Source organism: Prunus mume, linkage group LG8, assembly GCF_029339155.1.
Source record: "Prunus mume cultivar Tortuosa linkage group LG8, ASM2933915v1, whole genome shotgun sequence".
NCBI lineage: Eukaryota > Viridiplantae > Streptophyta > Magnoliopsida > Rosales > Rosaceae > Prunus > Prunus mume.
In genome coordinates this window covers 11125186-11147945 of record NC_142705.1, presented here as the reverse complement: position 1 = coordinate 11147945, position 22760 = coordinate 11125186, and the positions used below count along the sequence as shown (strand labels likewise).

Genomic DNA, 22760 nt, shown 5'->3' with positions numbered 1-22760 from the left:
ACTGATTGGGAGGAACATTTTCTTCGGTGGCCTAATTTCTTATCCCGCCGGTTCTGTCTTTGTTCTTCAACTCAAGTACCCATGGCCTACGAAGACTGGAAGGGGCCCCAGTTAATTATGACTTGAAGAAAGGAAAAACGAAATTTGGTGGGAGAATTAGCTATAAGACGGTTTTGGATCGAGTAAAGTTAATGTCCAAATTTTGTTGCATGGGAGAATTACATGGATCTTACTTTAAAAAAATATTTATCAGTAAGTTATCAATTAATTATTAATTTAATGATGCTTATCTTCTCGATGTTCCAAATTACGTTATAAAAAAAAACACCAAAGTTCAAAATAAATCGCTTGTTTACTTTTTTGGTTCGTTACATTTGAGAAAATCGACTCGTAGAACTACATATTCATTCTAATTAATTATAGCACAATCACCAATTGGGTGTTAGTTGGATTTGCTCAAGCTTTTGATGTGCTCTTAAATTGTCTTAAGTTCAAGCCCCATAGTACCCGTATGTATAAGTTTCCCTCTCTCCTTCTTAACTTTGACAACAACCATACACACAAAAAACAACAACAACCCAAAAAAAGAAAAACAAGCCATCACCACTTAGACTAACCCTTATTTAGAAATAAATAAAATTTGATCACAAACATAACATGATTGCATGTGCTCAATTTGAATGAGAAACATGCAAAGAATGAGAAAAGTTCTCCTCAAATCAAAATGTGAGCGCCATCTTATCTAACCTAATGTTGGCTGTAGCTTGAAGTGGTAGATACGAAATGTGTACAAGCAACTTGACAACAAAGAAGAAAGAACCACCCATTTTCGTACGTCTTTTTGTTATTTGCATGTGCTCAATTTGACTCTTCCCAAACTATTTGGCATTGTAGATATGGCATGCGCCATGCTGCGCCTTACGTCCCACAGAAATTCTAGGTACAAAATGTTTGAATCATGTGACAAAGCTTATGGTCATTCAAAGTGCAGAGTCACACTTCGGCCTGAAGTGGTAGTGTTATAAATTTGTATTAAATTTATGTAATTATTTGGGTAAATATTGTAAAATCTATGTTGTCGACATCCTAAATATAAATTTATTTCTAGCTCCTTCACTGGATAATAATTGCATGACAACTTTGAAAGAGATGACCGCCTAGCAGGAAGTTTTCTTAGTCATCCCCGAACTGTTGAAAATCGCATATAAAAATGAATGGCTTGCTGTCTCTCTCTATTGACTCTGTGGGCTGCTGTAAGTGTGAACCCACCATTATTTGTCCCCTGTGTTCTTCACCACCCATGTCAATGATGTCATAATATCGTGGATGTTCCATAATCCATCACTTGTGGACCTGATCATCACTTGTTGACCTCAAGGCCGACTTCAACTCATGCCGTAGATTTAGATTAGGTCGACAAAGTTGTTATTTTTCGATGCAATGAGGTTGGGAAAGAAAAATAACCTAATTACTATTTTATTTGGATTTGTGCATACTAAACATCATTTTGGACCCAAGGTAAAAGGGTTGAGAGCCCCCAACCAAAAGAAGGAAGATATTTTGGAACTTTAGGGGAGGAGGTTACTTGTTTCGGACTTATCCCCCTCTTGCAAGAAACTTGTCCGCATTGGTCTCCTTTTACTCCTCATTCATAGTGCAAACTGAAAAGTCTATACAATCTCTTGGTTAAACAAGGATTCTTCCGTTCCACGTAATATTGAGGTCACGTTTGGTGGTGTGATTCGAGTGAATTATTTCAATTAAATTGAACAAGTGGGTTTGCTGTTGTACCGTGTACTTATAAATGTTGGGACTTCAACATACTGTGTTTAGTTCCATTTAGATATGTGGGACTCATAAGGACTTAGGCTGACCTGAACTCCATGCCAGTCCAAGTCAAGCCACCAAATGAGGCCTTAGAGCTCTAAATCTATCGTTTTAGTTCAATTTTACTAAGTTTGTAACTTGACAGTTAGAATGTCCTTAGCCAACACCACAATATTGCCCCACTCCTAAAGTTTGTTAACTTGAGGGATCTCTCAAATAATTTTATTTGAGGGATACCCTATAGGTTTCCCTACAAATTTTTTTTAACGATCCAAACCATATTTTTTTAAGTCTACATTCATAGATTATCCTTGCAAAAATTTAGACAAATTGGAAACCGTTTCGATATCTAATTGTGTCCTATAAAATTAATAAACACACTACAAGAAAGTACTAAAATTTCAATAATTCAATTGAGTGATCAAATGATATCGGATACAAGTGATTTTTTTGTAGAGATGATCTTTGAATCAATATCTACAAAATAGATGGTTTGAATTAGTGAAATACAATACGGAGTGGATCTTATAAAGATATATATATATATATATATCATTCCCTTCTATTGAGGGATCCCTCAAATAATTTTATTTGAAGGACACACTTTAGGATACCTTACAAATTTATTTTCAACGATCCAAACCATCTATTTTTTAAGTCTATATTCATAGATCATCTTTGCAAAAAATTAGACAAATCGGAAACCGTTTCGACATCCAATTGTGTCCTACAAAATCAATGAAAACTGTGCTTCAAGAAAGTACTAAAATTTCAACAACTCAATTGAGTAGTCAAATAATATCATATTCAAGTGATTTTTTTGTAGAGATGATCTTTGAATGAGTATCTACAAAATAGATGGTTTGGATTAGTGAAATAAAATTCGGAGTGAGTCCTACAAAGGGTGTCCATCAAATAAGGTTATTTGAGAGATCTCTCAATGGAAACGCTATATATATATATATATATATATATTATTGACAAAATGATATTCTAACTACTCTAATGTATGGAGAAGGTGATCAAGCTTGAGTACAAGGAGCAGGCACAATACCTTAGCCAATTGTGGCTTGCACACTTTTGAGTATTTCCAAAAGCTGTTAAGGATGTAGATCCATTGGCCCAAAGCAATGACCTAAAAGAGTCCCAGCAAAAAATAACCCAACATGAACTTGGGCTGGAATTGACCAAAAAAACTTGGGCTGGAAATGAAAGCCTTCATGGGCCTCTGTCGGCATTGTTCCGAAGATTGTGCTGCAGAGGCTGCTTGCGCCATCAGACCGTGTCGGACACGTGGAAAACCCGCCACAGCTGTCCCCGTTCTCGAACCTTAACAAGTATTCGAGTTGCTCGTTTCGAAAAGGATCGTACTCGTGTCGGTTTTTATCCCTTCTTCCTTTTCTCCTGTAACTCCCAATCGATTTGAAGAATCAAATTCCCCGGGAAGGATTTCATTTCTTGCTTTTCTGAGAAAATAGAAGGGAAAAGAGAGAGATGGGTCTGCTCTCCAACAGGTATGTTCCATCTTTTTTTATATAATTTTTAATTTTTTTAAGTAAAGATTGCAATTTCTGTTTTGGGTGCTGAGAATTCGTAGGAAATGGAAGTGAAATGCTTTTGTGTTGTGAAATAATTTGATGCAGAGTGGATAAGGGGAGCCTGAAGCCTGGGGATCACATCTACTCTTGGAGGACTGCCTATATCTATGCTCATCATGGTTATCTCTCGTTTCCTTACCTACCCCATTTTTCTTCATTGATTAAATGTGTCAAGTTTCCTTTTTTTTAAGCATATAAATTATTTGGTTTGCATGTTAGAGCGATTAGTTTGTTTCAACTTCATATGCAATGATTGTGGAATCTAAGGCTTTTGTGTAATTAAAAGGCAATATATATCTAAAGGAGGTAGATGAGGTATAGGTAATGATCATATGCTGCAATGGCAGATGTAGTTGGTAACCCAAGTCCCAGTTTCAAGTTTTGGGGTAGCTGAAGGCTGAAGCATGGGAAAGATGGGAACTTTGAGCCCCATAAGCTTTCTAATAAAGATTTTTTGAAAAGATAAATGATTTGATAATGTGACAATAGTTTAATTTCCCAAGCAACTACCTGCCTCTTTTAATTTGAGCTATGTCAGATCTTTTTAAGTGATTTGCTCAATAGATTGAAGAGTAAGGGCAATGCCTGATGGCTGATGCAGTAGGTTATTCATTCAGAAATTGGGTGTGTAAGAATTGTCATGGATCGTTTTGTGCAAGGGGGTGTCTGTGTGTGTTTACAAGTAAAGATTCATTATTAAAGAGGGCCCATTTTCTTTATCAAGGGTAGGCAAAACTCATTTGGAGTTCAGGAATTGTCCATTACCTCTAATTTTCTGATACAACTCAGTTATAATATGAACAGTTTGCTTAATTACGTGTTCTTTATATCTATTTGTTGATAAATATCCTATTTGTGCAAGAACAGGCATCTATGTAGGGGATGACACAGTCGTTCATTTCACCAGGCGTGGGCAAGAAGTAGGAACAGGGACAATGCTGGATGCTCTCTTGGTTAGCTCAGGGCCAGCCCGACCTCAACAGCCCTGCCAAGTTTGCACTCCACGGGAAGAGGGAAGTGGGGTTCTCTCCTCGTGCCTGAACTGCTTTCTTGCAGGGGGTGTCTTGTATCGTTTTGAATATGCTGTCAGCGCTGCTCTCTTTATTGCAAAGGCACGTGGTGGAACCTGCACTCTTGCAGTCTCAGATCCAGATGATGTCGTCGTCCATCGAGCAAAATACTTGCTCAACAATGGCTTTGGTTGTTATAATGTATTTAAGAAAAATTGTGAAGACTTTGCTATTTACTGCAAAACGGGGCTTCTTGTTCTGGATAAAGGAACAATTGGTCAAAGCGGACAAGCGGTATCTATAATAGGGGGACCTCTGGCAGCCGTTTTATCCACACCATTGCGTCTTGTTACCACCAATGTTTATGGGATGGCAGCAACAGCCGTTACAATGTACTGCGCTAGTAGGTACGCTGCGGACATTGGCATGAGGAGGGATGTAGTGAAGGTGTCTGTGGAGGATATGACAAGCAGATTGGCAACTGGCTTGCTCCGGGTGGCGGAGGCCCAAATTGTATTGGCCCCTATAATAGGTTCTTCCGACCTTGTCACTCAATAGTTCTTTGGCAAAGGTTTTTATTGAATTAAGTACTTATGCATCTGCTATTTAAGGTGGTCCATGGTCTATTCCCTAATGTGATTGAACTTTGTTGTTATGTGTGGTTGTGTCTGAAATCTAGTACTATCATAAAAGAGAACATCTGTTATTTTCTTTAAGAGCATTCATGTTCACCATGATATATGGATTTGAAGGACAAACATTAATTCCTTTTATTTTGTATGCTAGCTTGGTGACTGGAGTCATGTACTTACTCCATGTTGAAAATAAAATCTAGGGCCAGCTTGAAAATGAAGGTATACTTGGCTGCAAATGTTGAAATTGAGGAAACATAAGCAGTTAGTGGTCCAATAATACAAAAAAATATGAGACAAAACATAAGCAGTTGCTGGTCCAATAACTTTGGGCCCTGTAGAATTGAAGAGCGGTTGTTCTGAAGGGCCTTAGGTGGATAACAACAGGGTTTGTCTGCCGAAACAAGTAGATGTAAGCACCAAATGTCTGTCAAAGTATGTCAAGAGGTCCCAGATGACCAAAGTCTTAGAGTTTGTTTGACAAAAATGAAAATTAAACATTGAATACTGACTTATGATTGCTAAATTTCTAAGAGCTGAAAAAGTAATTTTAGTATTTGTATTTTGATAAAATCTTCAAATGCATGCTAGAAAACGTAAAATAGCTACTGTCGGAGATAATAATGGTGCAAAAAATGGTGGCAGCGAAGGCTACCGGATACATAGTTTCCTTGTCTACGAGCATAGTTGCAATGACGATATGAAGAGGACCGGGACAACGACGGCAGTAGTATTACTATTTAATAGTGGCGGAAGCACTAGGCAATTGTGACAGCAGCTACCAATGTTGTTGTGAGCTGGTCCCAATGACTCTGGTATAGCCATCCGACTCTTGTGCTGGTCCTAATGACAGGGGTCTAGTTAGTGATGGTAGTGATAAAGAGGGTGGTGGTGCATGTAGCTGTCCGACTCTTGTGGCTCTCATGGCATTTAGTTGTAGATTGGTGCTCTCATTAAGATGATCATGGCAATAGTGTGAACGTTTTATGTTGTTGAAACTGATCAATATTCAACAATATTGATCACTTCTCTATTTGAACTGGTTTTTTTTCATATTTGTTATTTAGATCTTATAGCTTATTAAACATGCTAAAAAATTTAGTGCCGATTCGAACATGTAAGTTTTGAGAGAGGGGGTAGGGGAGAGGACATAGGCGAAGGTAAAAGTCGAACTTTTGTTGTGAATGTATTAGTAAAAATTTTACTACTAAAGCTATAAAACCTTCGTATGGTAACGTTATCCAAATTTACACGATGAATTTAGGATTGGGAATAATTGCAAGCAATATGATCCCATGTATGCATAACGTATGATTCCCTAAGAAGTGGGGATTGAGGATTGACAGGTCTCAAACTCGTTGAGGATAGGATGCATGTGATCTTAGAGAAACAGATACAAACTTTTCAAAAAGTTGAAGTAACACTTTCTGGGAATCAATTAAATCATAGGAAAATTGGTTTAGGTTAGTAAATATCTTCATAATCCAGGTTTAGTCAAATTGACTGAACCATAAGATACTATGGAATAAGAAGAACAACAACAAAAGGGCAGGTGAAGTATTGCATAATACTTGCATGGCAGGTTCCATGAGCAAACCCAAGAAAAGACCAAAAATCATATAATCAATCATTATTATATATGTAGATGCCCTTGTTTGACAGCCATGCATAATGCAACCTCTGCTGGTTGGCAGTCTGGCTTCACAACAAAACATGATGTTATCTGGATGAGACTTGTCACTTTAGATTATTGAGAAAATAAGAACTTGTGGTTTTGGTCCTTGTTGGAGTTTTCAAAAGAAAATCAGATATTTATCTCTTGGTCTTTTTTATTTTTTATCCTGTCTGTATAAACTACCGCACCTTAAGCAAGAAAGGGTAGAAGCTTTGTCAGAAAAATACAACGTGGAAATTATTCTCTCTGAGAATTGCTTTGTACTCTACTACTTTAACAAATTCCAACTAATTTTTTTTTATGACCCAAAAAAAAATATCCAACTATTTTTATCCATTGGGAACCTATAGTTTAAGTTGTTAAAAGAAGTTAACAAAATCTTATGAACGAAAGTTTATTGCTTTGTTGATTAACAAAATGGTATTTCGAGTGAGCTCAAACAAGATGTTCGGGGTATTTTTTGGCAGTCACTAAATTTGAATGTATATCGAGTTAACACTAATGACTTTGATTTTTGGGTGAGGAAAAGGTAAAAAAATTTCTCTCCTATTCCACTATACTTGATGAGGCAAGTGGGCATGGTGAAAGTGAGAGAGGGGCCTTAATCTTTTCGACTCTATCGACCCAAGTTGCTTCTCTCTCTATAATAATAAATAAATAAAAAAGAAGAGTAAGGAATAAGATACCATTTATCTTTGTCTCTGCTTTGTGACTCAATCAAAAGCTGCCTTTGCACCGCCAGGCCTCACCAAATTATAGAATCATTGTAAATGTTAACCCCACAGACATTAGAAAATTATGCATATTTTTGGCCCCAAAAAAAAAAAAAAAATTTAAAGTTAGAAAAAGTAAAAGATGGGTTGGAATAGAATACATGGAACCCACCTTTTGTCGGCGTGTTTGTGGAAGAATAATGATTGGTCTAATGGGTACAAGCTTCAAACATTTCTTCTATGGATATGTAGTTTCATCATTCGAGGTTCGGCTTGGATAATGGATCACGTTCATATTTCACAAAATGTGGTCCTCACTCTGATCCCCCCTTGTATGGTTTAGCGTTTTATGTTGTCAAATTTTTATTTGTAGTACTTTCTTTTTCATTATATTTAGTGAAAGAAGAAGATTCGAGCTCGAGACTTTTTTTAACATCCGAACAAAAATTGTTACATACAATTCTATATTAGATGTAGGAAACCAACTTTTACTGTTTGCATTTTGGAACTTACCCTAAAAATCGTTGCTTATGATTCCTTGGATTTTCAACATTGTCAATCAGTCAATCGTGATTATTAGTTGATCAGGGAACTAAATAATGTAAATGCATTGAATAATTTGTGCCATCTTTTCTTCTGCCCACCGACAGATTAACTTTTTTAAAATTTCTCATGTCTAAGCAATGCAATTTGCTGACACTAATTAGTGATAATGATGTAACATAAATATGGTTAAAAAAAATATTACTTTATATTAGTTCATGCATGCACTTGAGCCTCTCCATACACTTCCAATTGGTTTTAGACTAAATACATGTTATTTAGACACACAATATTGACCATCTTAGCTAACCAAATCATACGGTCATGTCATATCAATTAATTAATGTTGTCATGTGTATATTTTGAATTTATTCTCTTTTCAATATATTTAAAATAAAATAAAAACCCTAGTGTCTCTTCAAGTGGCCTCACATCTGTTTTCAACTCTTCCTCGCATCTTCAGCACCTCCAGCACTCCCTTCCTCCAAAGTAATAGAACTAACAATTAATAATTGGTTTCCAGCAAAACAGTGATTAGTTCTGAAGATCATCTAACTAGGTTGGATGAATGAATTATTTATATTTATATTTATAGTGTGTGTTTATGTTATTGGGAAAGTTGATCTGGATCAGGATGAAGAAAATGGGAGGGAAGAATATGATTTAAGAAAATCGGACGGTGCTCCTTTATAACCAATTATCTTCATCTCCTCTTTACCCATAACCTCTCTCTCTCTCTCTCTCTCTCTCTCTCAGGTTTCTTCAAGATTAAGTTCCTCATCACTACAATTTCAATGTATCTTTCTGTGGCTAAAAGCATCAGTTATATATTGGGTAATTGAGGGGACTCCAACTCGCAGCTATGTTCTAGCGATACTCCTATCACAATGCAACAACAATGGAGGAAGGAAGTGCTGGAGGTGCTGGAGACGCGAGAAATAGTTGAGAACATATGTGAGGCCACTTGGACACTAGAGTTTTTTAAAATTTTTTAAAAAGAATTATTGAACAGAGAATAAATAAAAAATATAATACACTGGTAACATTCGTTAATTGACATGGTATGACACATCCATTGGGCTAGACCTAAGACCAATGGTTTGGAAGTCAAGGCCATTATCCACTGGGCTAGAACCTCGTTGGTGAACTAGTGTGGTTTATATGATTTAATGTATACTTTTATTTTTAGAAAGAGTATAGAATCTGCAAGTACCAAAAAAGTGATAATTAAATTTTAAGCTAATAACTTTAGTTAACCCACCCGTGAAAACATTTATAGTTCCACCCTATCAGAATATATTATCTATGTGTTGGTAATATCTTTGGTATATATAGTAAAATTCTCTTACATTTTGTATTATCTTAAAATTGCATGATGTGGTCAATGATGTCTCAGTTGGTTGAACTTTTTCACCTCTACCAATATGATGTAGGCAAAATTCGAAACCCTCAGACACTCAATGAATATTTATGTAAACCCTTATCTGCAAATCGCTTGAATTAAAAATAAAAAAATTACCCGATGTGACTCTCAACATTTAATATGATTAATATTATTATTGTGTAGCTGGAATCCATTGTTAAGCACTATTCGAAACATAAACATAAATTAAAGATGGAGAGCTTTAGACCACCGCAAAGATTTGCTTGCAAGTTAAGCCATGCTTGATTAAATTAATTAATTAATTATTGCCCCTAAGAACATTGTTTAATGTACAGCATTAGCTTAAACATTTTCTTAGATTTAGGGCTCGTTTGATAAAGGATTTAGAAACTGTTTCTAATATTGAAAAATAATATCAATATTACTCATAAATAAATTCCATGCAGTTGATTATTCACATTTAATTTCAACTGATTTTTCCTATAAAACTAAATAAAATTTGAACTGTGTTTTTGGGAAAACATTACCATTATGATCATTTTGGTTGTTCTTTAAGCCATCATTTTTCTTTTTCTTTTTCTTTTGCTTTTTTATTACGTTTAGAGCTTTATTTATTTAAAAAGCTCACGGGATTTACGCCGCAAATTCAAAGATTTGAGGAGGTCGCAGACCCGCAGGAAGCCGGCAGCCAAAAGCGGTCGTGCCCACTACCCTTGTCACCGGCATAAGCTTCTCTCCGTAATTATCGCTATACACGTGGCCACGTCTCACATAATTTCATTATTTTTCTTTGATTTTGCGTTTGACTTGTCTTGTCTAGCTTTTCTTCTTCTTCTTTTTTTCTTGTAATTTTCTTTTTGCACTTTTTTTTTTCCCCAAATAGCACGTCTCCTTTTGATAATTTGATTGACGCATGTGTAATTCTCAACTATTACACGTCTTGAAGGTAATATGCAAAATTCTAGGCTTGGTAATTTGACAAGAAAACATTGTAGTTGTAGAGACAGGTAGGGCCACCTTTTGATTTATGTCATTCATATTTAACATACAGAATGTGACGGTTCACACTAAATTATAGCTTATAAGTCATGTTTTTAACACCAAATTAACTATGAGTTTAATAATATTTTTTTTTCCAATGCTGAAACATGTTCCAAAATCAATTAAAAACAAGCCATGATCTTTTTAAGGCCGTCTAGGTATCCAGTTAAATAATACAAAAATATCAAGCCTAAGTAGTTTGGCTCTAGTGAATTATCTATATCTTATATATATATATATATACAAAAGATATAGAATGGTAAAACATTCAAAATACCATAAAATGCCATTGATTAATGAAAACATTAATAATTGAAATTATTAATTAAATGAGGATAATATGATAAATTCACACTTTTTTATATTAAAATAAAAATAAAAATAAAAATAAAAATCAGATAATGAATCTTATTTTTTATAAAACACAACTACCCATTATCTTTTTTAATTCTAAAATAAATTTAATTTTTTTTAAAAAGCCTCTCACAAGCTCAGAAGCGCGTGCTGAGAATGTAGTACATAGAATACATGATTTGCTTGTAGAAAATAAATTTTCAAAGTTGTATTTTGATCGGATTGAGCATGCGATATGTCTATGATTGATGCTTATATCAAATTTAAAAGCTATTCACAAGTATACGCAAGGAAGTTTGGCTTTTAGAGTTGGTAAATATCAAGCCTCAAAATCCTCAAGCTTTGTATGATATCATGAGTTTTTTTTGTTCATTGTGATTTTTAGAGTTGAAAGTCTTACTTTTTTCAAACTTCTGTACACGTGATGCTTTTGGAAATTTTTTTTTTCCCTGTCCCACTAATTCTTCCATGGATTATGAGTTGGCAGCTGAATAGAGATTGTGCAATCAATATTGTCGACGCAAATCTAGCAAAAAAATGAATATAGAAAATTATTGTCCCAACAAACTATGGGGAAAAAACTATAATAATTGAACACAAAACTTTTGGATCGTCTTATTATTACTTAAGCTTGCATCTCAAGATTGAATTATATACGTGTCAATAAGCCAAGAAATATCTTCTCACAATTTTTGAGCACGATACGCAACTATTGAGCTTTCTTTTAGGCTTTGGGAGTCAGAGTTGTCTACTTCAAACGCTTTCTTTTTTATTGACTTTTTTGTAACTAGGTGACCAAGAAGTTTTGCTTTGTAATTTTATTTTCCGCATAAAAAAACTATAAATTTTCGCATGACTCATTCTCGCTTACGTTTAAATTTGACAATTATTCAAACGAAAACAGAAAAAAGAAGAAGAAGAAGAAACCTTTGACAATGACACCACAATAATAATAACAATATTAACTACCATAATGAAAAACAAAATTCCCATATAAAGAAAAATTATAAGATTAAAGAAAAGTTTGCTTCTGTCAGACAGAAGCTGTAGAGTAGCTTCTAATCACAAGCATTCCATGAGACAAAATCCAGATCAGAGGGATCAGAAGCAGCCATGGCTCGGTCCAGTCTAAACCCACCAAAGAAATATTCGCTATAAAATTTATTAACCAACAAATAAAACTATTTATGAACATTTTGTTTGGTAGGTTAGATTATTAATTCATATATACTAAAATTTAATTATACCTTCATCGTCTCTCTACCGTATATTCATGGGTCAGCCAGAGCTCTCGACCGTATACATCCCATTCATTCCGTCTTTTTAGTAGTCTAGTCATAACCTTTCGGTTGGCTCAAAATTTCAGAACGCGGCAACATAATTTGGTCAAAAGTGGACACAGTACTTGTGTAGCTACCAGCATTCAACACATGTTTGAATGACAATAAAACCCTTCGTAGTTGGAAAGGAAAGTGTGGTTGTATGTCAAGTGACCTTCCATAATATGGATGAGACATGCATAACGAAACATTAATTGTCAATTAGGATTCGGTTGCATACCACATTGTATGTTCTTAAAGACATGTATCCAACACCCACGTTGTCTTTAATTTCTAATTGATTGAGTATTTTCTCATAAAGGATCCGCCTTTTGGGGCTGTGACTTGGTCTTAAAGCTTATTTTGTTTTGGCTCGAAAAAAAAAAAAGCTGAAACCTTTTTGGTTTTTTATATTACTGTTTTCAATTCCTTGGACTCTGTGAGTGTTTGTGTGTCACTTCCCTCTTCTCTCATCTTTTCTGGTCGTGGTCTTCAAGTAATCTGAAAAAAAAACGAAGTTTTCTCTCACCGTTGGGTCCAAGATTTCATAAGGGTAAACCGCCATTGATGGTCTTATGAAGCTTCTCTGCTACAGCTTTTTGAGGCTTCAATGTTTCTTATGAAGCAGGGGACATCATCACAGATCTGCCATGGAAGACCATAGTGCAAAGCTTGTGCTAGTAGCACTTCTTCTCTCACTTGTTTCAGTTGTTCTCTGTGCCACAGACCCTAATGACTTGGCTATTCTCAACCAGTTCAGAAAAAACATGGAGAACCCAGAGCTCTTGAAGTGGCCTGAGAATGGTGAAGACCCATGTGGGGATAAATGGGAGCATGTGTTCTGTGATGATCAGAGGGTGTCTCAGATTCAGGTTCAAAATCTGGGCTTGAAGGGTCCTCTGCCTCAGAACTTCAACCAGCTCACTGAGCTCACCAACATAGGCCTCCAGAGGAACAAATTTAGTGGGCCATTACCATCTCTCAAAGGGCTGTCAAAGCTGCGGTATGCTTATTTGGATTTCAATGATTTCAGTTCAATTCCTGTTGACTTCTTTGATGGCCTTGATGCTTTGGAAGTTTTGGCCTTGGATAGCAATAATTTGAATGCTACTTCAGGGTGGACATTTCCTCCTCATTTGGCAAACTCAGCACAATTGAAGAATATTTCTTGTATGAGTTGCAATTTGGTTGGTCCATTGCCTGATTTTCTTGGGAACTTGTCCTCTCTGACAGTTTTGCAACTCTCAGGCAATGGCTTAACTGGTGGAATTCCTGGAAGTTTTACTGGCCTGAATTTGCAGATACTTTGGTTGAACAATCCAACAGGCCTTGGCTTGACTGGTCCAATTGATATTCTGACTACAATGTTACAGCTTAACAGTGTGTGGCTTCATGGGAATCAGTTCACAGGCACAATCCCAGGAAGCATTGGTAATTTAACTTCTTTGAAGGATCTTAATCTCAATCAAAACCAACTTGTTGGTCTTGTTCCTGATAGCTTGGCCAATTTGGCACTTGACAGTTTGAATTTGAACAATAACCATCTGATGGGTCCAATCCCAAAATTTAAAGCACAGAATGTGACTTTTACTTCAAATTCATTTTGTCAATCCACTCCGGGGCTTCCTTGCGCCCCAGAGGTTATGGCACTTGTAGAGTTCCTTGATGGGTTGAATTACCCTTCCACACTTGTTTCTAAATGGTCTGGTAATGATCCTTGTGGTTCATGGTTGGGCGTTAGTTGTGGCAACAATGGAAAGGTCTCTGTTATAAATCTTCCGAAGTACAATCTGAATGGTACATTGAGTCCTTCAGTTGCTAAGTTAGATTCTCTTGTTCAAATTAGGCTTCAGAATAACAACTTGAGGGGTTCAGTTCCTGAAAACTGGACTAGCTTGAAATCCCTGACTGTGTTGGATCTTAGTGGGAACAATATTTCCCCTCCATTGCCAAAATTCAGTAAAACTATCAACGTTGCCGTTGATGACAATCCTTTATTTCATGGTAATCCATCTGCGGCGGCAGCAGCACCAGAGAATAGCCCTTCCTCAGCAAACAATTCATCTTCCTCATCCACAGGCTCAGGTTCTCATGTCAATGGTACCTCTCAATCAACCCAACCAAAAGGATCGAAACGGGCCAGCTTGGTTTTAATTGTAGCCCCTGTCACAAGTGTTGCTGTTATTGCTGCGTTGCTTGTAATTCCTTTATCCATGTACTACTGTAAGAAGAGAAGAGCTGCCTTCCAGACTACAAGTTCCCTTGTAATTCACCCAAGAGATCCATCTGATTCAGATAATATGGTTAAGGTTGTTGTTGCTAGTAATACCAATGGAAGCGCTTCAACCGTAACAGGGAGTGGTTCTGCAAGCAGAAACAGCAGTGGGATAGGTGAGTCTCATGTTATTGAAGCTGGAAATCTCATCATATCAGTTCAAGTTCTTCGGAACGTGACAAAGAATTTTGCCCCAGAAAATGAACTTGGCCGTGGTGGATTTGGGGTGGTTTATAAGGGAGAATTGGATGATGGGACAAAAATAGCAGTGAAAAGGATGGAGGCGGGCGTGATTTGCAACAAAGCCTTGGATGAATTCCAGGCTGAAATTGCAGTTCTTTCAAAGGTCCGGCACCGTCATTTGGTATCACTTTTGGGTTATTGCATTGAAGGAAATGAGAGAATGCTTGTCTATGAATATATGCCTCAAGGGGCTCTAAGCAGGCATCTTTTCCATTGGAAAACCTTCAAAGTAGAGCCTCTCTCTTGGAAGAGGAGGCTAAATATTGCCTTGGATGTTGCTAGGGGGATGGAGTATCTTCACAATCTTGCTCACAAAAGCTTCATACACAGAGATCTTAAATCATCAAATATCTTACTTGGTGACGATTTTAAAGCAAAAGTATCAGATTTCGGATTGGTGAAACTGGCTCCTGATGGTGAAAAATCTGTTGTGACCAGGCTTGCTGGGACTTTTGGTTACTTAGCACCAGAGTATGCCGGTAAGCTTTCTAAGACCTTTCCAACATATTACAGATTGTTTAAATTTCATATACATAGCTGACCCCTGTTAGCTTATAGGCATTGAGATTAGCAGCATTACACACAGCATGTAAGAGGAATTAATATGGATTTAATCGTGTTCTTAGACCGGTTAGACTATTACAAGAGCATCTATCATATCCTGAACATATATGAAAATCAGATAGTTTTCTTAATTCTGCAGCATGGTACATCTTTGTTTTCTGTTATCTTTCTTTGATTCTTGCGAATGATACTACTAACTCTCTCTCTCTCTCTCTCTCTCTCTCTCTCTCTCTCTCATATGCTGATTGATTCAGTGACGGGAAAAATTACAACCAAAGCAGATGTCTTCAGTTTTGGTGTTGTGTTAATGGAACTATTAACTGGAATGATGGCACTGGATGAGGATAGGCCTGAAGAAAGCCAGTACTTGGCTGCATGGTTCTGGCACATAAAATCTAATAAGGAGAAACTCATGGCCGCCATTGACCCGGCCCTTGACAAAAAAGAAGAAACATTTGAGAGCATCGCCACAATTGCAGAGCTAGCTGGGCACTGCACTGCAAGGGAACCCAGCCAAAGACCAGATATGGGCCATGCTGTGAATGTGTTGTCCCCGCTTGTTGAAAAATGGAAACCGTTGGATGACGAGAATGAGGAATACTCTGGGATAGATTACAGCCTTCCCCTTACCCAGATGGTGAAGGGTTGGCAGGAAGCCGAAGGAAAGGACTCCAGTTATCTGGACCTAGAAGACAGCAAGGGCAGTATCCCAGCAAGGCCAACAGGGTTTGCAGAGTCTTTTACTTCTGCTGATGGCCGGTAAAGAAGTGTTTTTTCTGTTGCTTTTGTGTTTCATTTCACCTTCCTTTTTAGAGGTTGTTTTCCTTCTTTGGTAGGTGTAGATAGTATGTCTGTGTTCTCTGCTTGGGAATCAATGTCAATATGTTTTTGTGCTGGCTTGAGTTGAAGATTTCAGTAGAGATCTCAAGTGTAAGCTATGATACTTTCTGCATTAAGATTTTACATGCTAGTGGTGTAGATAAGAGCAGTTATTAATGAGAACTGGTTCCCAATTACTCAAGTGCGCTTTATACTCCACATCTGAGTTTCATAAGAATGTTCGCATTCTTTTGGCAAAGGCTGAATAAACAAAAGCAGATTTTGGTACCAGCTATGAACCTAAAACCTATCATGTATATAGGTTTGAAACTAAAGTGATCTAACTTATATGGACATTGCTTTCCTGAAAGGAGGCATTCCTACATTTTACAAATCACATCAAAAACACAAAAATACACATGTCATATTGTGATTGGTAGGAAAGTAGGAGTCCTGCTTTCAGGAAGAATGCAAGTATTTTCCAAATCATATATGGCCTGAACCAGTTTGAGGTTGATGAAAAAGGAGCTTCTTGTCATCCCATTTTAAAACTAGTTCTCAGGTTGGTGTTCTCACCAAACAATTTTTTGTTGACTTATCAACAATTACAAGCCAGGAGGAATAAATATATTCATACAGGGTCACATTGCTTCATTTGAGAATAAGATGAAGGAAAATTTGCTTATGATAGTTTTGTGTTGACATGCTGGTTTGATCAAATTTCTATGGAGAAGGTTAGGTAGAGGGAATGAGGATAGATTGTTGCCTGATTGAGTTTAAAAAGCAAAAACAGATCCACATGGCTGATTTGGGTTTCAAGAACTATTTTAATGGATGGTCTCTAGCCTAACCAATAAATGGAGAGGTACTCTTAGCCAAAACAAAAAATTAAATTATTGAATTTGGTCAATAATTATATATATAAAGTAAATTCAAAATAAATAATAATAATAATAATAACACACATATTGATTTTTCTTTTAAACAAGCGATATTTAAGGAGGAGATAATCGAATTTAAAGTTTCAAATGAAAGATAAATGCTTTTAATCACTGAAACTACAAATCCCTCCAACCTCATCTATCAGATGTTTTAAGTATCTTGGGATTCAATGTCAGCCTCTATTTTTATAGTATTGAACTTGTGAGTCTGCGACCGTCCATTAAACGCATGTCACATACAAGTGCACTACCAAACAACTTCTTCCTACAAAAGCAGAAAAGTCCAAACAGCATTCATCAATCTTAAATTAGACTCCCTGGATCCATGTATGAACATTTGGACCCCACCACGCTGTTGAAGTTTGTGGGTCCAGATGGCAATTATAGATTGCTCATGGGGGCTGTCAAGTGGCAATGACACATTGGCATATGCAATTTGCTCACTGTGTTGTTTGTTAGCGGTGGATCAGTCCGATTGAGACCTAGGGTCTATCAGTGTCCCTAACATTAAGGAAGATGATATGTCTTTGAGGGGTCCCTTTCTGTAACGTGCAAGCCATTTTCAATTGAAAGGGCCAAAGAAGTGGTGAGCATTATTAGTGCTGAGCCCAACCAAGGCAGGAGCTACGTGACATGATTGCTGCCGCATGACACTTGGTTACTCTTTCTTGTTTTACAGGTCGCACTGTCTTGTTTGGTTTGGTCTTATTATCGAGGTAGAACTTACCATGAACGGGTAAGCTCTTTACGCAAGGAAAGGAAAGAGACAAACACATGAAAATATACACTACTCTTTATTTATGTCTCTTTCCTAATTCTGAAGCTGCCTTCATTCTCAATCAGATCATGCAAACTGAAGAGAAAAACTGGTCTGTCACAGTTTCATGTAACTCATCTCTTTATTCTATCTTGTCACGTGATAAGAGAAATAATAAAAAGAAATTACATGACGGACAAGTCTTTTTTGGTACTTAAGATAAATAATTCGAGACCTCATTCAACAAGAGAAAGGAGTGTTATTAGGCAATCAACCGTAACATTACTATCCCCCAAAAGGAACTTTTATGTTTTCTTCCTTTTAATCCAGCCAAAATTCATGTTCTCCATGAGTAAGTAATCCAATGATAAAGAGAAAATATATCTCATCTTCGTTCCCTCTCTTCATAGTTTAACCACTATGACATTGCACATGCATTGGGCATACATAATTTTTTTTAGTTATTATTAAATAAAATTATTTTGTTTTTAATATTATAATAATTTTAAGACGACTTCTATTATAAATCAATTGACCAAAGATGGTCATTATGCAATAATCCTAACTACTTTGGTTGGGGAGATTCTACCATGAGTGATTCAAGGTGTTCAATTGAACCATTCAATCGTTAAAAAAGTTCAAGTCGAATATTTTTCCTCTCACGTTGGATAGTGGGATTAAACCCCTCTGGCAACCCGTCAGCCACAACCTCTCATTATAGCATTTCCGCTTTAGGCAACCTCACCTACCTTTCTGACTTAGTCAAGGTTAATTACAGACTAGAAGCCCAAAAACCCTCTCGCTTACTATCTTCTTTTCTCTGCCCAAAAGCCCATAAGGCTCCTCATGGAAATCTAAATCATCTTTTCCAGAAGCACACCCTACTCTTTTGGGGCTAAACAACTCTCTTCAAAATTATTATTTTTGCGGGAAATTCACTATTATACCCATATATGAGAGCCCAAATTATAAAAAACCCTATATAAAATGAATTTTAGAAACACATCAAAACCCATTTATAACATAACAAAAAGGCTTTTAAGTTCTTTTAAATTGCAAAACTGATATTGATTTTTAAAATAAACCCAACTCTAAAACGACATAAAAAAACCCAAAGCATTCAATAGGGCATTAAAGTAATTTAATAATCAAAAGTAAATTCAATAGGACCAACTGTCATTTTTTGAGTTTTTTTTAATAAAAATTAAATGGTGTATGGTTTATCTATATTATTAGTGCGAAGAATAGGTATATGACTAAATATCTATACTTGTTACTCCATCCCGTGTTTTACCATTGTAACTAGTAAAACAGAAAGATTTCAATCTGATCCCAATGTCAAACTACAATCATATTAGATTCAAGGTGATTCATACAACTATTGCAATTAAAATCATAGAATAGCATGTAAGTTACTAAGTAGCATCAACCCTAGAAGGTTTGCATGCCTACCTGCTAAACAAAGAATCCCAGAACTTATGTACTAAATTCTCCTTTTTTTCCTCCTAGCAATAGAATTACAACAGAGATTTTTCTCAGATGTCAAAAACTAAAAGCATTTGGCATTGTTCTCGAAATATGATCACATACAGGAATTCCACGAATTTTGTGTGAGCATTGCACGCATCTTCTTCTACAAGCAACATCTATTGCAACACCAGATATGGAATTTCCCGTTGCACAGCTGAGATTTATGCTGACTGATGATAAAAACACCTGATTCAAAGGACGACGCATTCTAGTGAAATTTAACCAGGACACAATATATTAAAATAAAAACAACTACACCTATACTTTTCTGTGAATAACAGAATAATAAAAAAATAAAAAGGAAAAAGGAAGAAAGGCAGCATGGATACTTCACTTACAAAAAATGAAAAAGAGAGAGGGAGGGGTCAAATAAAGTACAATTTCTAAGCAGTGACCAACATATTTCTTATGCACTACCAAAACATACGGTCAACTCAGACAACATGATATACTTAATTCTTGTATACTAGGTTAGCAGAAGCAAAAATAAAAAAATCTTGTGCTCCAGCAAATTATTCAGAGAAAAGTGCAGATAAGGCATACAATTTAACATTCAAGAGAGGTTTTTTGAATGATGTGCTATTCTTTTTACCTGTCAACAATGTAGATCACGATTCCTCTGAATAACAACCTACATGGTAAGCCCGGGCAAGATTTAAATTTGACGATATATTTGATGTGGAGAACTGCCGGTAAGGACGATAAACTGGAGGTAAAAGTAAAGCTGATTGTCGGTCCATTGATAGCAGCCGTCCACACTTACTGCACCAAATATATAAAGTTAATGACTCTGAAGCCAGTAAAGAATTGCAGATAGGTATACATGAGAAGGTTGTACCTGCAAACTTTTGTAAAGAGAGTTTGATAGCTGCAGATCCAATGCTAGGAATAGAAAGAGAAAGTTAGAACATTAAATGTGTACAACATGATGCATGTGAATAACTTAATAATCCAGTGAGTTCTCATGAACATGCTAGAGATGGTACCAAAAGAGTATAGAGAGCTGTTTCAGCTCGAACTCCAATAAAATACTGCAAAGCCATAGCAGCATGTTCCTGTAATAAGAAATGATAAGTGATTTAATAGAAAGGCCATTATTTGAACTATAATAAACTTAAATGGATTATTAAAGGTTTTACCGTGATATGCTTATAGACATGATAAATTGAAAAACCTCTTGCATGTAAGTAGCTGCCTCCCTGTTACAGAATGAAATGAGGAATGTAAACTGTAGCAGAGTAAAGAGAATCATATTTTAGAATAAAAGACAAGAAATAGAAAAAAGATACAAATATGCTCCATGTGATGGGAATGGAAAGAGAAAGAATAGTCTCTATAATCTGAAAGCCAGTGAAAATCTAAAAGGCACCACAACAGAACACATAATACATGACAGATCTAAAATAGTATGAAATTGGGATCTATGGGAAGGTTGGACAAGTAATGATTACAACAAATGATTCAAGTTAATAAAAAAGGAACCAGAGTTTCTGATATATCGTCTTATTTTGATCTTTGATGCAAGTATCAGTTCTACAACTGCACACATGATGTTCAGCTGTAAGGTTACAATGTAGCAGCTGCCTAGTTTAGCATGGGACAACTATGTAAAAGAATCAAACAATATAAAAAATAAAGATTATGATTAAGGAACAATATGCATGGTGGTGGCCAAGATTACCTCATCTGGAGAAAAGAAAGCTACTGCATCTGGGTCTGTAGAACCAGCAGGATGCAGCGATACTACAGCCCTAAAGAGAGAAGGAAACAGCAGCTCAATGACGGCAACCTTATCTGGTGCAACATCACCCAGAGGACCTGCTCGTAACTTGCTTGAACTGTGAAAATTATGATCCTTTAATGTTTCACTGGGACTCTCGTTTTCTGGCAGTGAAGATGCCCTTTTCAACCAATCCAATCGCTCATACGTGAAAATTTTCAAATTAGGAACCTTTTCCAAACGTGCCAAGACCTCTGATAGCGTTTTGCACTCTAGAGCCTCTTCTTGATCATGTGCTGCTGGTACTGGCGAAACACATTGCTTCTTCGTAGCTGATTCATTAGACTGACCACTCGACCCCTCATCAAGGTGAGGAAAAAACCTCCTTTTCTGATCAGTGAAGGCTTTGAGAGCTAACCTATAATATTGAATAACAGAATTCAAGAAATGGCTTCTTAAAAACAATACTCAGTTGGGATATGCTATAATTCTAACCATGCTTATGCAAAATTTAGACTTCTTTGGAACACAAGCTAAAATATTGCTAAAAATAACTTCCCTGTAATCAATAATTGTTGAGTATAGGCAATAGAGAGCCAATGTAACAAGCAGGAGGACCAATTCTATGAATTTAACACCAACCTGGTCCTGTCAACTGCAGACGCACCGGCTTGGCCGGCGAGCTGGCGCTTCCAGGCATACGCAACAACGGCGCCGTCTGGACATACCAAGGGCATGTGCAATCCCCAAGAATTGCTTCGCGATCTCAGAGACTCGTTCAGAACCCCAGACTCTTCTAGCTGCCTTCCTAACAAAAATTAGCACAAAAACCCTAAAAAAATTGTGGCTTTTCCAATGCCTGCTTACAGTGAACCTAGGTAGAGAGAGAGAGAAGGTACCGACGGAGCGGAGGTCAAGGAGGTGTTGACGCATGGAGGCGTCTTCGTTGAGGAACAAGTGGAGAGGCTTGGTGCTTTGGTGAGGCTGAGCCGCCACGAATAGAGCTTCGAGGAGGCGGTCGGCGCCAAGCCTTATGTCAGCGATCAGGCGGCCGGCGTCAGAAAGCCGCTCCATTGCCAGCGCCACCCGCTTCGGCGGCGCCTCCGCCGTGGTGGGCCCTGCAGAGGAAGATGGCGGAGTGTGGTTTTGAATCGTCGCCTGCGGTTGCTGTTGTTGCATTCTCTGTGGTGTACTAGCGTTTTGGTTGCCGAGGAAAGTGTAGTCTAATTAAAGTAGATGGTTCTGTCAGGACTCCGACTAGGCAATCTACTTGACTCTTTTACCCGATTCATTTTTGAAACCCGGTGCCTTGTTAAGAACCCTAATAAATAATTTAGGATTAAATATAATCTTTTTTTTTTTTTTTGGTGATGATTTTCTCATTTTCCTTTAGCTCCCTTAAATTTTACATGAAAATTTCAATTTTGTCACGAACAAAATTTTTTATCACATTTATCATGTATTATTTAAAATTTTCAATTAGACATGCAATTATTTTTTGTTAGCTGGCTCATATGTGATATTTGGTCATTGAATTTTACATTAAATTACAATTTAATTACTAAGTAGAAAAACTTAACCAAATTGGTCAATATATAACTCAACATTTATAATTTATAAATATTAATATATTGCAAAGGCTGAGTCATACAGTAATTAATTTGGTTAATTTTTTTTAAATAATCAAATTGAAATTTCGTATATAATTTAAGAACAAAGAATATATTTAACCAAGTGACTAACATAAATACCCGTCGAGCTGAGTGCCAACTCTAATAAAAAAAGATTTCGGGAAAAATCGAGAACCGAATTTTA

The 22760-nt window shown here is 36.6% G+C and overlaps 3 protein-coding genes across 3 annotated transcripts; 2 read left to right on the top strand and 1 right to left on the bottom strand.

Moving 5' to 3' along the window:
• Positions 1 to 3207: 3207 nt before the first annotated feature.
• LOC103339532 (protein LEAD-SENSITIVE 1) lies at positions 3208 to 5151 on the top strand. The gene is made up of 3 exons (XM_008242831.3): positions 3208 to 3341; positions 3471 to 3544; positions 4293 to 5151. The coding sequence occupies exons 1-3, from the start codon at positions 3322 to 3324 to the stop codon at positions 4991 to 4993; spliced, it is 795 nt and encodes a 264-aa protein (XP_008241053.1). The 5' UTR covers positions 3208 to 3321; the 3' UTR covers positions 4994 to 5151.
• Positions 5152 to 12385: 7234 nt separating this feature from the next.
• LOC103339531 (receptor protein kinase TMK1-like) lies at positions 12386 to 16199 on the top strand. Its single transcript, XM_008242830.2, has 2 exons — positions 12386 to 15093; positions 15433 to 16199. The coding sequence occupies exons 1-2, from the start codon at positions 12747 to 12749 to the stop codon at positions 15939 to 15941; spliced, it is 2856 nt and encodes a 951-aa protein (XP_008241052.2). The 5' UTR covers positions 12386 to 12746; the 3' UTR covers positions 15942 to 16199.
• A 2823-nt stretch (positions 16200 to 19022) lies between these two features.
• Positions 19023 to 22230, bottom strand: LOC103339530 (mediator of RNA polymerase II transcription subunit). Its single transcript, XM_008242829.3, has 8 exons — positions 21845 to 22230; positions 21588 to 21753; positions 20907 to 21363; positions 20365 to 20424; positions 20212 to 20280; positions 20064 to 20107; positions 19818 to 19987; positions 19023 to 19411 (listed from the first exon to the last, which is right to left on the bottom strand). The coding sequence occupies exons 1-7, from the start codon at positions 22122 to 22124 to the stop codon at positions 19834 to 19836; spliced, it is 1230 nt and encodes a 409-aa protein (XP_008241051.2). The 5' UTR covers positions 22125 to 22230; the 3' UTR covers positions 19023 to 19411; positions 19818 to 19833.
• Positions 22231 to 22760: the final 530 nt, after the last annotated feature.